Source organism: Cryptomeria japonica, chromosome 5 (genome assembly GCF_030272615.1).
Source record: "Cryptomeria japonica chromosome 5, Sugi_1.0, whole genome shotgun sequence".
Taxonomy (NCBI): domain Eukaryota; kingdom Viridiplantae; phylum Streptophyta; class Pinopsida; order Cupressales; family Cupressaceae; genus Cryptomeria; species Cryptomeria japonica.
In genome coordinates, this window is record NC_081409.1 from 353085298 (window position 1) to 353099937 (window position 14640).

Sequence of the window (14640 nt, forward strand, 5' to 3'; positions counted from 1 at the left end):
AATCAGTAGTGTTAAATTATGGGGAATAATATGGTACTTTGGTTCAATGGATATGATGGAAAGTAGTGTCCTTAGATTTTAGGCATTTAATTTTTTGTTTCCAGCCAAATGTAAAATCAGGCCAATGCATTTTTTTATTTATTCTTTTGTTCAGTATTTCTATAGTTCCATCTTGTACTTAATACTTTATCAAGTTGAGCAGATGGAATAATGTTGAATCTGAAGGAACTGACATGCACTTATGTAGGGATTTACCTTGCCCAATCATTGGTTGTGGTGCACGACTCAGTTCCATGGTAGAATTTGAAGATCACTATTTTGCTCGGCATACTGCAACATGTTCTGTATGCTCTAGGGTTTTTCCAACAACTCGTTTGTTGAATATACATGTGGCTGAATCGCACGATTCATTTTTTCAAGCTAAAGTTGATCGTGGCTATCCGATGGTAATCCTCACTCATTCAATTATACTTTAAGTTGGATTGTAGGAATGATCTTATCTGCAAGTGATAAGGTACTGCATAAATAATAAAGAGATAGGAAAATCTAATAGTTATCCCTGTCTGTCTGCCAGTTCTCTTTATTTATATGTTTATCTAGTTCAGTACTAAGAAGTACTGGGGATAGCTAATATGTTCTGACTTGGTTTGGATAGGAAAATAATGACAACGAGTGCATAAGCTAAAAAAGAGTACATTAAATAAACAACATTAATAACCACCAAAATATAGATACAGAAGACACATTAAAAGGTTCAGACTTAAATTTAATCATAGATATTTAAGTGATTGATCTACTTTGAACACTTGTTATCATACCAACCTTCCTTAGTGGAGTTATTAAAGAAACTTGTGTAACAACTATTTCTTTCAATTTATCCATCCAGACTAAAAAAAAGTTGATTATGAATGGTGGAGGCACTAGAGTTGGTCATTTGTTATTGGACAGAGAACATTCTTACAATTCAAAAGAATCTGACATGTACGTATCTGAAGAAAATTCATATAATTTTGATACTTAATCTCAAAACTTGATAAATCAGCTTAACAAATAAATATTTATCTAGATTTTAGTGAAAAAGTCCTTGAAGATGGCCTTAAGTTTGGGTGCAATTTATGCTGCAAAATTGTGAAGTTCTCATGAAAATACTTTAAATCAGTTAAACTACATGTTAAGAGTTATTACCATGACTAAAACGATGAATGTCACATGAACCAAGCCTTTAAATTTTGAAAAATGAATGAATTCGGATAAGAAAATATAAAAAATGTTAGTTGCTCCATGACATGGTTAATTGAATTTCCATCTATCCACGGTTCTTCAAAATAGGATTTTTTATGCATACCTATCACCATTTGCCCTGCAGATCCATTCCACTAATAGCTTATAATATTGCAGAAAGCCAGATGTGCAAGTAGGCCTGGTATTCAAAAATTAAATAGGGTTCTATGGGATAAGTTAAAACATATTGTCATTGAGGGAACCCATTGTGCTTCTATGTGGCTTGGGAACACAAATCATCTGACAAATATCTAATCATGTATATGGAATAATATAACTCCCATAATATTTCACATGCCTGATTGAGACCAGAAAAACATAGACCTATGGACAACATGTAATCATGTCTTTAGCAGAGATAAGTGTTTTAAAAGCCACATTTTGGAGCTAAGCATCTTAAGACTTATATCAGATACCAAATATCTTATTTTGAATAGGTATTGAATAGGTTTTGTCAAATGGCTGAGGAGGTTGTATTTTTGAAGTGTTCCATGGGGATGTGTCGTTGTAGTTGTGGGTTTGGGTAAGTCTTGGACATTCCAGGGGCTTGGGGACTTGGAAGGGATGCCCTTCTTGTTTTGGTCTTTTTGAGGATTCCCTAGCATCCCTTGGATGTCCTAACATCCCATAGTTGTCTCAGGGACTTAAGTGCATACCCTACATCAAATGCATAAAATAACAGCAAAAAAAAGATTATTGAATAAATTAAATCCTATAAGAGGAGAGGGAAAGGGAAAAATAGCAACATAGGAAAAGAGAGGAACAGAAAGAGGAACAATTCTCTAGATATCAATCAGGTGATGACTCTATGTTTGACCTTGTTTCACAATATGTTAGGAAATTATGTATGGAATGGGGGCTACTCTCGAATCAAACACTGATTCATTTTAATACTTTGAATCAACTTCCTTTGCGTCACTTACAAAAGTAAATTTCATTACAAATTGAAATATTCACTGTCTACAAACTTGAATTACTTGAATGATTTCTCGCTTATTACAAACATTTGAATTTCTCATTCTAAATTACACATTACAAATTGAAATTGGGATGATTTAATATGAAGTTTAAGGCCCCAAAAATAACAGAAAAGACAAAGCTAAAAAGCTAGGGATACTAAAAATAGCTTCCAAAACAAAAAACTAATCCTAAAAATATAATGTCAATTTTTCATCTAAAATAACAACTTACTAACAAATAAAAAACTCAAACATAGACTCCGAAAAATTATGCTCCAAATCTGAGATTAAAATCTCTTGAATTTAGTTTCCTAAACATAGTGGTGGACTGTTGGAGAGTAATGCCTAAAACTAAAATAATATCTACCACTTTAGCTATGCTCAGAACATCTTCAATTGCATAAACTCCATGGAAGATGTCAAACTGCATTCTAGAACTAGAGACATGGCTTCTTTTGGTAGTGTCCTTTCTTTGGCTGTGTTGTGTTTTCTCCTACAAGGCTAATCATATCCTAGAAGCAATAGCAGTCATAGTAGGAGTAGACTTTATGGCCGGTGACAACTTGGAAAGGGTAAATTTAGACATTGTAACCTACTTTGATTTTAGACTGCAAATCATTTTTCATAACCATGTTTTGTTAAGGTTGATGATAGTGTACATCGTAGAGAAAAATATGTGTTAGGATTGGAGAATGTTCTTGTTGCAAAAAAACTTTAGGGTCAAGGGTGTTTAACCTTGTGGTTAGGTCCCATATTCAATTGTTTTGGACTTGGAAGAGAGGGAATCTGTTTTTTATTTTGTCAACACTTTGTATGTGTTTGGTCGATGCTTGTTTTCTTCTGCCTTTTGGTTGGGATATGTTAGCAAAAAGGGGGCAATTCTACCATGAAGTATTGCTGTTGTTCTTATAATGTCTGTGTTTGGTTAGTTTTTACTTGCACATATTGTTGTCTTAAGCTTCTCTGGTTTTCTGGGACAAGATATTGCTGTTCTAACAGTTCCCCTTTATCAAATGGCAATTTTGTAATTTGGGTCATTTAGTCCACATTTGATGTTTTGGAAAATGGCTCATTAAGGTCTTTGTAATTTATATCCCTGTTTTTGTAACTGATACTTCAATATTTCAATAAATAAAGGTGGTAACCCCATCAATTGATCAATTGGTAAAAAAAAAAAAGAACTTCTTACCCTTAGTTGTGGCTTTTTGAAATTTGAGGTATATTATGTCAGTGGACATCCCTTTATTTTTTCTTACACATGGTTAGTACACTTCCTTCATCCATATCCTACATTTTCTGAAATCACCATTCATATGCCTTATTTTCTAACAGCAAATAACCAAAATGATATTTTTCTTGCTCTAGCATAGAGTATTTGTTTGCTATCAGTGTACCGGAGAATTCATGCACCTCCACATTGGGGTTTCATGAATGTTAAACGTACATTTCTTTTGTCTCACTCTAGTTGTCCTTCTCATGGCCCTTTCAGTCTAACAAGTGTTTGAAGTTCCATATAATCTTAATAAGGTCATAGACCCTTCGATTGGACCATTATTGAGCTCAGTTTTCTTCTTGTTTTTTTTCCTTCTTTTTCAGTCAACAGTGTTGTCTTTGACACAGTGAGCATCTCTTCTTTTATCCTTGCCCTTATATGTGATGTAGCATGCTCCTCAATTTTTTGAATATTGAACCACTTTATCGTTTTATCCTTGCATAAGTTTTTGTGCTCTCAATTTGACCAATGTCTTGTTTATCACAGCAATTTCTTTTTTAATTTTGAGGCAGAAGCTATATCTTCAACCATGGAGACTTCTCAATTCATTTTTTATTTTCCTTTTTCTTATTGCATACCTATAGGACTTGCTGATGAGTTTGATATCAGTGTAATGTTTGTGTTAAGACTTGCTGATGAGATATCAGTGTAATGTTTGTGTTAAGACTTGCTGATGACTTTGATATCAATGTAAGATTTGTTTTAGGACTTGCTGTTACAAAAGGAAACATAGAAACAGAAAAATAGGTGATTTCTGTACCTCAATCCAAAATCTGAGCTGCAAATCTCAAATTTGCTGTCTTGTACTTTACAGGAAAACATACAACTAATATATTTAGCTGTCATGAAATAGTCAACATACAGATCTAGAATTTCAGACAAAAATAGTAATGGTAATACATTAGAAATACATCACAAAGAGACTAAAATTTGGGTGATAAGAAAAGCTTTAGGATCTTATTATTGTAGCATTCTGTTTACACAGCATTGACATGGCATCGCAAAAGTATAACTGGAAACTGGATTTAAACAGGAAAAACCTGGCAAAAAAAATTGAGAACTAAAAACCAATGTACTATTGTAAAAAAAAAGAATTAAACATAATATATTATTTCACGTCAAATGTGGTACGTATGGATAAAAATAGATTTTGAACTTTATAAAATGCTAATTACAAAAAAAAAAGCATAGGAATCTTCTTTACTTAAACCTAAAAGGGTTTATAGAAAAAGAAAATGGCCGCCTCTGAAATAGTAGGTCAAGGTCATTGTGTCATGAAGCATGGCTTATTATTTCAAGGAGAACTCAAATGTTTTTTAACCTAGACTATTCTGAGAGTATAAATGAATAGAAATACCCTCATTATGTTTTAAAGTTTAACTTCTAAAAGAAAACTGTTCAAAATAAAACCTAAAGAAAATGTAAAATATACTAGTCCTAACCCTAACCCTAACTCAAAAATATATGGTCTGCTGTTGCTGTGCATTTTTGTGTCTAATTGTAAACATAAGTAAAAAAAATCCATATAAAAATATCAAAATCAGTTGCTGAAAAATTTGGGAAATGGCAAAGATTCACCTAAGGATCACTTGAGACAACTCCAAGGTTCATAAATGTCGGGTCACGACGTGTGGATAAGCTCGTTGGTTTGATGTGATTATGCTGGAATCACAAGGGAGACTTACGTTGAATTGTTGAATGCTTGAATTTGTAATGTCCCCTACTGGGTTTAGGCCTATTTTAAGCCTAATTAATTCATATCAACATACTTATGACTTAAACCCAACTGATTAGGAGACAAACTATCTTAAACATCGCCTTTCCCAAGATACTGACAGTCCATATCAGAGAACATAACCTTCTATCTAATATGGAATTAATAATTCAATCTGATTTATAATCTTATATTAACTTATTCATTTAAATTACTATTTCTATATATATTTATTATTTATTTTCAGTCAGTATTAATATATATATATATATATATATATATATATATATTTTACTAGAGGGCAGCTCTTATAGTTTATTATAATAATTACAACCATTATATTATTCCCTATAATTATATTATTACTTATTTTAAATAGTATTATAATATATGTTTTACTGCAGACAATTCATAAAAATATTGTAATATTTATAATTTTATTACTATTGTTATTATTATTTTCTAAATTAATATCATTATTAATTCTGTATAAGAATTCTATCGGCTCATATATTAAGCATACAGATTAAGCACAGCCCACTCATACCACTAAGCACACAGATATTACTGTCTGTAACCTACTAATAATAGTTCTGATCCGCTTAATGGTCTGATTATTATTGCAAAGCAATGGTGCCGTTTCTGATTGTTGTTTTGAACTGCATACAATAAGGGTACCATCTCTGATATATGCTGCTTTGGGGTTGTGCACACGGTATTTGGGCCTTTGGCCTTGCTAAGAACTCTTCCGACTGGAATAGAAAACAGTATATAAACGCATTCGATGATCTTTGGCAATGAAATGATTAATAATATATATTCACACATTCCATCGGGTGTGACCATTGGGAGATAGAGACATTTTAATTTGCTAAAGTTATAATCGCACCACTTCATCATACTAACCGATGTTCTTATCTTTATGTTGATCTCCTCTTCCCATATGTATCCGGTTGGCTATCTATATAACTTATGATTAGCCTTCTTGCTAATCGGTGTATGCTGGTAATTAATCACTATTGTAACTTCTCATAATTGCTGATCATAATATTATTATACCTAGTATAGAGTAAATTCCTTATAGCTAATATCTTAATAATGCACACCATCGAATCTAAATCTGCACATAAAGATGGAGTGCATATGAAAGTTTGAGGTGGTTATGCAAACTCCACGTTCCTACATATACGTGCATGCTACTAATATACATTAATTCATACATTTGGATGCAGAGAGCTATTGCGTTAAAGGCACTGGATCTATTTTGGCGTGATCATCTACTAAACATGAACCGTCTTAATACAGCGGTATTCTAAATATGATTAGTCAATAATTATTCTGACTTTCGATATGATAATAATTATTATTACTTAAATAAAATTATTAATTAAATAATTACTTATATTTTTTGGAATTAATTTATTATTTAATTTAATTATTTCAAGGATATTATTAGTAATAAATATTAATATATATTAATTATATTATAATATTAATAATTAAATAAATTTCAAATATTCGTTGTTAATTATTATATAATAATAATGGATTCATTTTAGGATATATATAACGATTAGGGAGGGAACATGACAGTCCACCCTTCCCAAAATTGCTTGTCCTCAAGCAATTGACAATTCTCCCAACTGAGTCATTTCCTAATAAAACACAAGGTATGCTTAAAGACAAGAAGCATGTAAGGAGTATGACACATGTAAGATCATGAGGCAAGAAATCTAAATACATGCAATACGCATGAATACATGAAAGGTTTGAAGCATGCAGCATTTAAAGTGTGTAAGGCAGGAAGGGTATAAAGTAATACACACAAAGTCATGTAAATCTATGCAAGACTTGTAGTATATATGGAAGTCTTGGAGAATGGACATAAGTAATGCATGTAGCAATAATACACGTAAAAATCTGAAGCGTACACATCCGTGGACGATCAAAGCATGTACATGAAAAACATAAAGAGTAAACATTCTATGCACAAACCCAACACATCGAGCATACACACGAACACACATAAGGTATAAATCCAAAGCATATAAGGCAAGAAGCATCTACATAAAACATGGAGTATACACATGAATATACACAAGGTGGGAAGCATATGTTAGTATAAGTGAACACAATCAACACACAAGTAAAATACATGTAACACATGAATCTTATAGTGCATAAGCATGGATCCACTTAAGTTATGAAGCATATAGAGTGTGAAGCATGCACATAAATTCTCTTAAGTCACAAAGCATATATATGGAGCATATGTGGTTATGAGAGAAGTACTTATGTAGAACAGCATATGCTAGATAGGAAACAATCACATGTAAAGCATACATGATAGATACACTTATAGAACGCACACGGGGTAAGCATTCTGAAAACAAATCAGTCTTGAAGTAGATATGTTAAGATACAAAACATTTGAGGAAGGCACATAAATGCACATAACACACTAAAAGCATATCAATCACAATGCAAAGCATATTCAAGAGATAAAGCATACACTAGAAAGGTGTGTGTGACACACATGGAGCAATCACATAATTATACAATACAAGTATACATGTACACATATAAAACATGCAATGGAGCAAACATATTGAAGACACAGTAAACACATAATTATAAGGCATGTGAATACACTTAAAGCATGAAGCAATTCACTTAAATACATATCAGACATGTAGCGCAAATCCACAAGTATATGCATGAAGTATGAAATAGCACACATGTAAACATGAAGTAATGTACATAGGGCATGGAGCATGGATGGTACATTCACATAAAATACAAAGTAATATACAAATACATTGAGGCACGAAGTATGCACATAAGACATGCAAGGTCTGAAGCAATACACAAATATATGTAGGGTACAAAGCACATATAAGGAAGATACTCTTGGAGTGGACATGCTGAATACATATCGGTCATGAAGCAACACATAAAGACACAAGGCATACATGTTGAAAAACATATTAGACATGAAGCAATCTATGAATACATGCAGTATATATACAAAGAATACAAGCAACATACATTAGAAAGGTGCATGATGTAATCATGCTGAAAACATGACACATTAAGCAATTTCGTAAGCATTCATACAAGCATGAATGCAAATTATAATATAACTTATGATGCCATTAAAACCATGCCTAAACTTAAAACAATCGGTCCCTTTTCCTAGAAGAGGGCTTGGCTGTCTAGGGCGCCTGAAACCAACTCTCAAGTTAGCCCAGATTACTGAACTCAGTCCATTCACCCATGGGGCATGCAGCCCAGATTTCAGGAGGAGTCTTTCACCCTTGGAGCATCCTATCGGATGGATTTACTCTGACTCTCCCTAGCAGCCTCCATCTCCCTTGGGGATGTGGAGAAATACGGAACTGATTATAGTTTTTGGACAGTTCAAAGATATTTTGTTTATCAATTATTTATTTAGCTCGTTATTTATTCATAAATTACTATTTATTGCAGTTGGACTTGATGCTAAAGCATACCTCAAATAGCCTTGCATGGCTGAGAATATAATATGTTGTTTCCAGTGATGTTACTGAATACTTAAGTGTTTATATCGAATATAAATAATCGATTTTCTCATTTTGCTCCATGAGAGCTTGAGTGGTTTGGGCTGTTTGTTCTATGAATGCCCTTAATTCATTGCCCAACTGTTCACTCATTTTGTTTCCTTTTCTAAGCATTAACTACTCCCACAAGATGGCAGGAAAGTTGCTCTGATACCATTTGTAATGTCGCCTACTGGGTTTAGGCCTATTTTAACCCTAATTAATTCATATCAACATACTTATGACTTCAACCCACTTGATTAGGAGACAAACTATCTTAAACATCGCCTTTCCCAAGATACTGACAGTCCATATTAGAGAACATAACCTTCTAGTTAATATGGAATTAATAATTCAATCTGATTTATAATCTTATATATACTTATTCATTCAAATTACTATTTCTATATATATTTATTATTTATTCAGTCAGTATTAATATATATATATATATATATATATTTTACTAGAGGGCAGCTCTTATAAATTATTATAATAATTACAACCATAATATTATTCCCTATAATTATATTATTACTTATTTTAAATAGTATTATAATATATGTTTTACTGCAGACAATTCATAAAAATATTGTAATAATTATAATTTTATTATTATTATTATTATTATTTTCTAAATTAATATCATTATTAATTCTGTATAAGAATGCTATTGGCTTATATATTAAGCATACAGATTAAGCACAGCCCACACATACCACTAAGCACACAGATATTACTGTCTGTAACCTACTAATAATAGTTCTGATCTGCTTAATGGTCTGATTATTATTGCAAAGCAATGTTACCTTTTGTGATTGTTGTTTTGAACTGCATACAATAAGGGTGCTGCCTCTGATATATGCCGCTTTGGGATTGTGCACACGGTATTTGGGCCTTCGGCCTTGCTAAGAACTCTTCTGACTGGAATAGAAAACAGTGTATAAACCCATTCGATGATCTTTGGCAATTAAATGATTAATAATATATATTCACACATTCCATCGGGTGTGACCATTGGGAGATAGAGACATTTTTATTTGCCAAGGTTATAATCGCACCACTTCATCATACTAACCGATGTTCTTATCTTTATGTTGATCTCCTCTTCCCATATGTAATGTAACTTACGATTAGCCTTCTTGCTAATCGGTGTATGCTGGTAATTAATCACTATTGTAACTTCTCATAATTGCTGATCATAATATTATTATACCTAGTATAGAGTAAATTCCTTATAGCTAATATCTTAATAATTAGCACCATCGAATCTAAATCTGCTCATAAAGATGGAGTGCATATGAAAGTTTGAGGTGGTTATGCAAACTCCACGTTCCTACATATACGTGCATACTACTAATATACATTAATCGATACATTTTGATGCAGAGAGCTATTGCTTTAAAGGCACAGGATTTATTTTGGCATGATCATCTACTGAACATAAACCGTCTTGACTCTTAATACAGCGGTATTTTAAATATGATTAGTCAATAATTATTCTGACTTTCGATATGATAATAACTATTCCTACTTAAATAAAATTATTAATTAAATAATTACTTATATTTTTTGGAATTAATTTATTATTTATTTAATTATTTCAAGGATATTATTAGTAATAAATATTAATATATATTAATTAAATAATAATTTCAATAATTAAATAAATTTCTAATATTCGTTGTTAATTATTATATCAATTAATAATATTGATTTATTTTAGGATATATATAACGATCAGGGAGGAGACATGACAGAATTGCTAGAACTTAGATTCTAATTACTTGCGCGGAGAATGAAGAAAGAGCAAAAGACATGGGGTTTAGGGAGTCTATTATAATCCTAAGGATGCAAGAGAAGAGTGAATGATTCGATGGAATCCTACTGGGAGATGTCTCACCATCAAATTGAACAATTTGACACAAGCTCAGTGCAATCTTCAAAGGGATAATTCAAAGATATTCAAATCATTATCATCAAACATTGATTACCATTCAAGTTAATGCATAAACAATGGATGTATAACAATTCGAAGTTAAGCTCATCATTCCAGTTGACCACACAAGGCACACTTACAATCAACAAGAGGCTAGTGGTATGGACTAAATAGATTCCACACAAATGCATTCAACAAATTCCTCCATTCAATCTAATCAACATGAAAGCAAATAAATTGAGAAGTAAAGACCATGCGACTTGTTGAAATAACACATTAATTCACCATAACTTCAATGAAATCATATGCTCTTTACAACAAGATTTTGGCAACAATCTTAGTCTTATCCTAATCTAACTTCTATTCTAATTGCTACCTGCTATTAAACTATTCTATATTCTATTCTTCTATTAACCCTTTACAAATGAAAAGCTTGAGCTTTATATAGAGAGCTCATTACAATGAATGGCCTGGATCGAATCTCCATCAATGGCCAAGATTTTACAATGAAACCCTAATTAGGGTTTGTTACAACAAACACTATTCTGGCCAATGAAATAATTTCAATGCTTTGACACATGTCCTCTTTAGAATACTCGACCAATAGATAGTGGGGGTAGGTGCATTGGAGTTTGTGCCCCCATGTATGAGCTTGGTTCATTGAATCAAGACATGTTGTTGTAGGACCTTCTTCGATTAGTAGAGTAATGACTGGGATGCCACCTCAACTTGCACTCGTGGATTGGATTCATCATCATGAATGAGAATTGAATAATATTTTGTGATACTCAACATTATCCAACTTCGGCAGTGATGATGATGATTTTCTAACTTTGATTAACTCTTTTGAAACTATCCTCTTGAATGTCTCGGTGCAAGATGTAGATATTGACTTCCTCTTAGTTTTGGATCTTGACACTGTTTTGGAATGAATTCTTGATGTCGTAGCTGCTTCTTCACTCTTTTGAAACTCCTTTGTGACGCTGTAGTGAGGATTCCTTGATTCTTTCATCTACATCCTTGAATGTGGGTATCATGTTTTGGTATAAGTGAATGTTTCTTGTGTAGTCACCTTCTTGTGTTTGCCTATGAAGTTCTCTTGAGGATATCTTCCTTGTATCTTGACCTTGATGTTGAAATTTCCTCCTTAGGACACTTGTTCCAATCTTCCTCCAACTTGGTTCTTTTGATTTCTTTCTTCACCTCTTGCAAAACAAACAAATGAGCATCAAACACACATGATATATACCTTCTATATAATGTCTTAATTTGACATAGTCTCTAATTTTCTGTGTTGCAGGTTTGATGAGTGCATTTAGAGAGAAGGTCACTCCTAAGGATAAGTAATAGCAGTTGGAGAAACGAAATCAAATTCAATAGTTAAGCTAGATTTCCACCTCTCATGTCTTAAAATCACCATCTATTTGATGTGAAATGCTCAAAATCGTCATCAAAGTTGTCTTGGGATGATTTTTTTGTTCTCAAAGAAGGGCAATGGAAATAGAATTTGCTCCTAGCAAGGAGCAATGGAAATTTTTTGATACTTAGTCAAATTTTTTGTCTCCATTCATCAATTCATCTCTTGAATTTAAGTCCTCACATGCAATAGCTGTCAAATTTTCTTCACCAAACTTCTTGAAGAGGTTTTCGCTCCAAGTAGAGGCAATATAAGTGAAATTCGTCAAATTTTTGGTCTCCATTCATCAATTCATCTCTTGAATTTAAGTCCTCACATGCAATAGCTGTCAAATTTTCTTCACCAAACTTCTTGAAGAGGTTTTCGCTCCAAGTAGAGGCAATATAAGTGAAATTCGCTCCTATTGAGGAGCAATGGAAGTGAATTTTGCTCCAATCAAGGAGCAAAGGAAGTCATTACAACTTGGATTCTTAGCTCAATCTCATTCACTTACCTTCATTTCTCTGACTCAAACCTTTAGTTTTTAAGCCATCCATGCTCAAAACATGTCAAGTTGATCCCAAAGGAGGCTCTAGAATCAATTTCGCTCCCAACCAAGAACAAAGGCAACCAAGAACAAAGGAAGCAAATTTCGCTCTTGAGGAGTAAAGTAAGTAAATTTCACTCCTCTCAGGGAGAAAAGGAAATGGTTTCAAACTTGTCTTTCATCACTTCATATTTGAGCACTTTGCCATTTATGCACTTGAAGGAGTCAATCCATCCTTGAAGAAGGCTTTGAGTTCAATTTTGCTCCCAATATCAAGCAAAGGAAGGCATTTTCGATCCTAATGAAGAGCAAAGGAAGTGTTTCTCTCTCCTAGAGAGGAGCAAAGGAAATGATCACACAATCAAATTTTGTCCTTCATTGAATCAAGCTAGGGTGTTTTGCAATCTATGCAAGTGAAGGCATCAAATCAACTTAAAGGAAGGCTCTATAAGCAATTTCGCTCTCAAACTCAGGCAAAGGAAGAAAATTTTGCTCCCAACAAGGAGCAATGGAAGTGAAAATCGCTCCAAAAGAGAGCAAAGGAAGTAGGCCCCAAACTCACTTCTTAGCTAGGTTTTATCAATTCCTTGCCTTTGCATCAATTTTAGGCCCTGTGATTTTGCCTTCCTAGTGTGTAGATGTGTCAAATTAGCCTTAAGGAAGGTCTTAGAGAGAATTTTGCCCCTAGAGAGGAGCAAATGAAGTGGAATTTGCTCCTATTAAGGAGCAAAGGAAATAACTTTCAAGTTGAAGTTTAACTCACTTTTCCTCACTTACCTTTATTCTCTTGGCTTAAATGCATCGAACCATGTTCATATGGGCTCTAGAGGTAAATTCACTTTCAACCAAGGGCAAAGGAAGTGAATTTCATTCCCAAAGGGGAGCAAAGGAAGTGATTTTCGCCCTCAATTTTGAGCAATGGAAATAGCTCTCAATCTCACCTCTAGCTTGGTCTTACTAGCTTACACCCTGGGGTTTAGTTTTTAAGCATCAAAAGACCCCATTGTTTGCCATGAATGTGATTTCGCTCTTAAATAATGGCAATGGAAGGGTTTTTTGCTCTCAAAAGAGAGCAATGACAGTACTTTTCGCTCCTAGAGAGGAGCAATGGAAGTGACCCTAATTTGCCATCTTCTCTCCATTCCTTAGCCAAAATCATGATGAACTTCACTTCACTTCAAAATGGTGTCAAAGGTATTAAAACTTACTCATTTTCCTCAAATGTGCTTAAGAAGTTCACTTTGCTCCAAAATGAAGGCAATAGAAGAAGATTTCGCTCCTGAGAAGGAGCAAAGGAAATAGATTTCGCTCTTGGAGAGGAGCAATGGAAATGACCTTGCACTTGGCCAATTTTAGGTTTCTTTGATCTAGTATCGCATTCATTGGTCAAACCAAGACACATCATGATGATTAGAGGTAGTTTTAGGTGATTTGGAAGGCCTGAGAGGGATTTCGCTCCTAAAGGGGAGCAATAGAAGCAAAATTTGCTTCTAGACTGAAGCAAAGGAAATTTTAGCATACTTAGTCAAATTTTGTTCCCGGATCTCACCTCGTATTGACGTATGCTCAAATCATCTGGATGGTGAAAGAAACACTGTAATGTTGACTAGGCTTGATATAAAGGGCCCCTCCATTCATTCACCACTTTATTTCACCCCTCACAAGAAGGGCTATCCTCTCGACTCCTAGCCTCTTAACCAACTATACCCCTCCAATGCAAAGGTTAATAGCGAAAGACCTAAACACTATCCTAGAAAGCAAAAAAAGGTGGGGGTCCCCGTTTGCAATGGGGTGATGTGTGAATACATCACAACACTTCCCACCACTATAAATCAGACAGTTATTTTGAATTTTATCTATGCATATTGGGCACACCTAACTGCACGACTAATGATCCAGTGCATTAAATGCTTGAGGGTGTTGTCATCTGGAATCCTAATATAATGGTGGAAA

At 33.5% G+C, this 14640-nt stretch overlaps 1 protein-coding gene across 1 annotated transcript in view; it reads left to right on the top strand.

Moving 5' to 3' along the window:
- LOC131034218 (uncharacterized) overlaps nucleotides 1-14640 on the top strand; it is a 100666-nt gene that overhangs the window by 84846 nt on the left and 1180 nt on the right. Inside the window, exon 3 of the mRNA XM_057965613.2 lies at nucleotides 248-446. Coding sequence (XP_057821596.2) covers nucleotides 248-446 — 199 coding nt within the window. The remainder of the gene's footprint in view (nucleotides 1-247; nucleotides 447-14640) is intronic.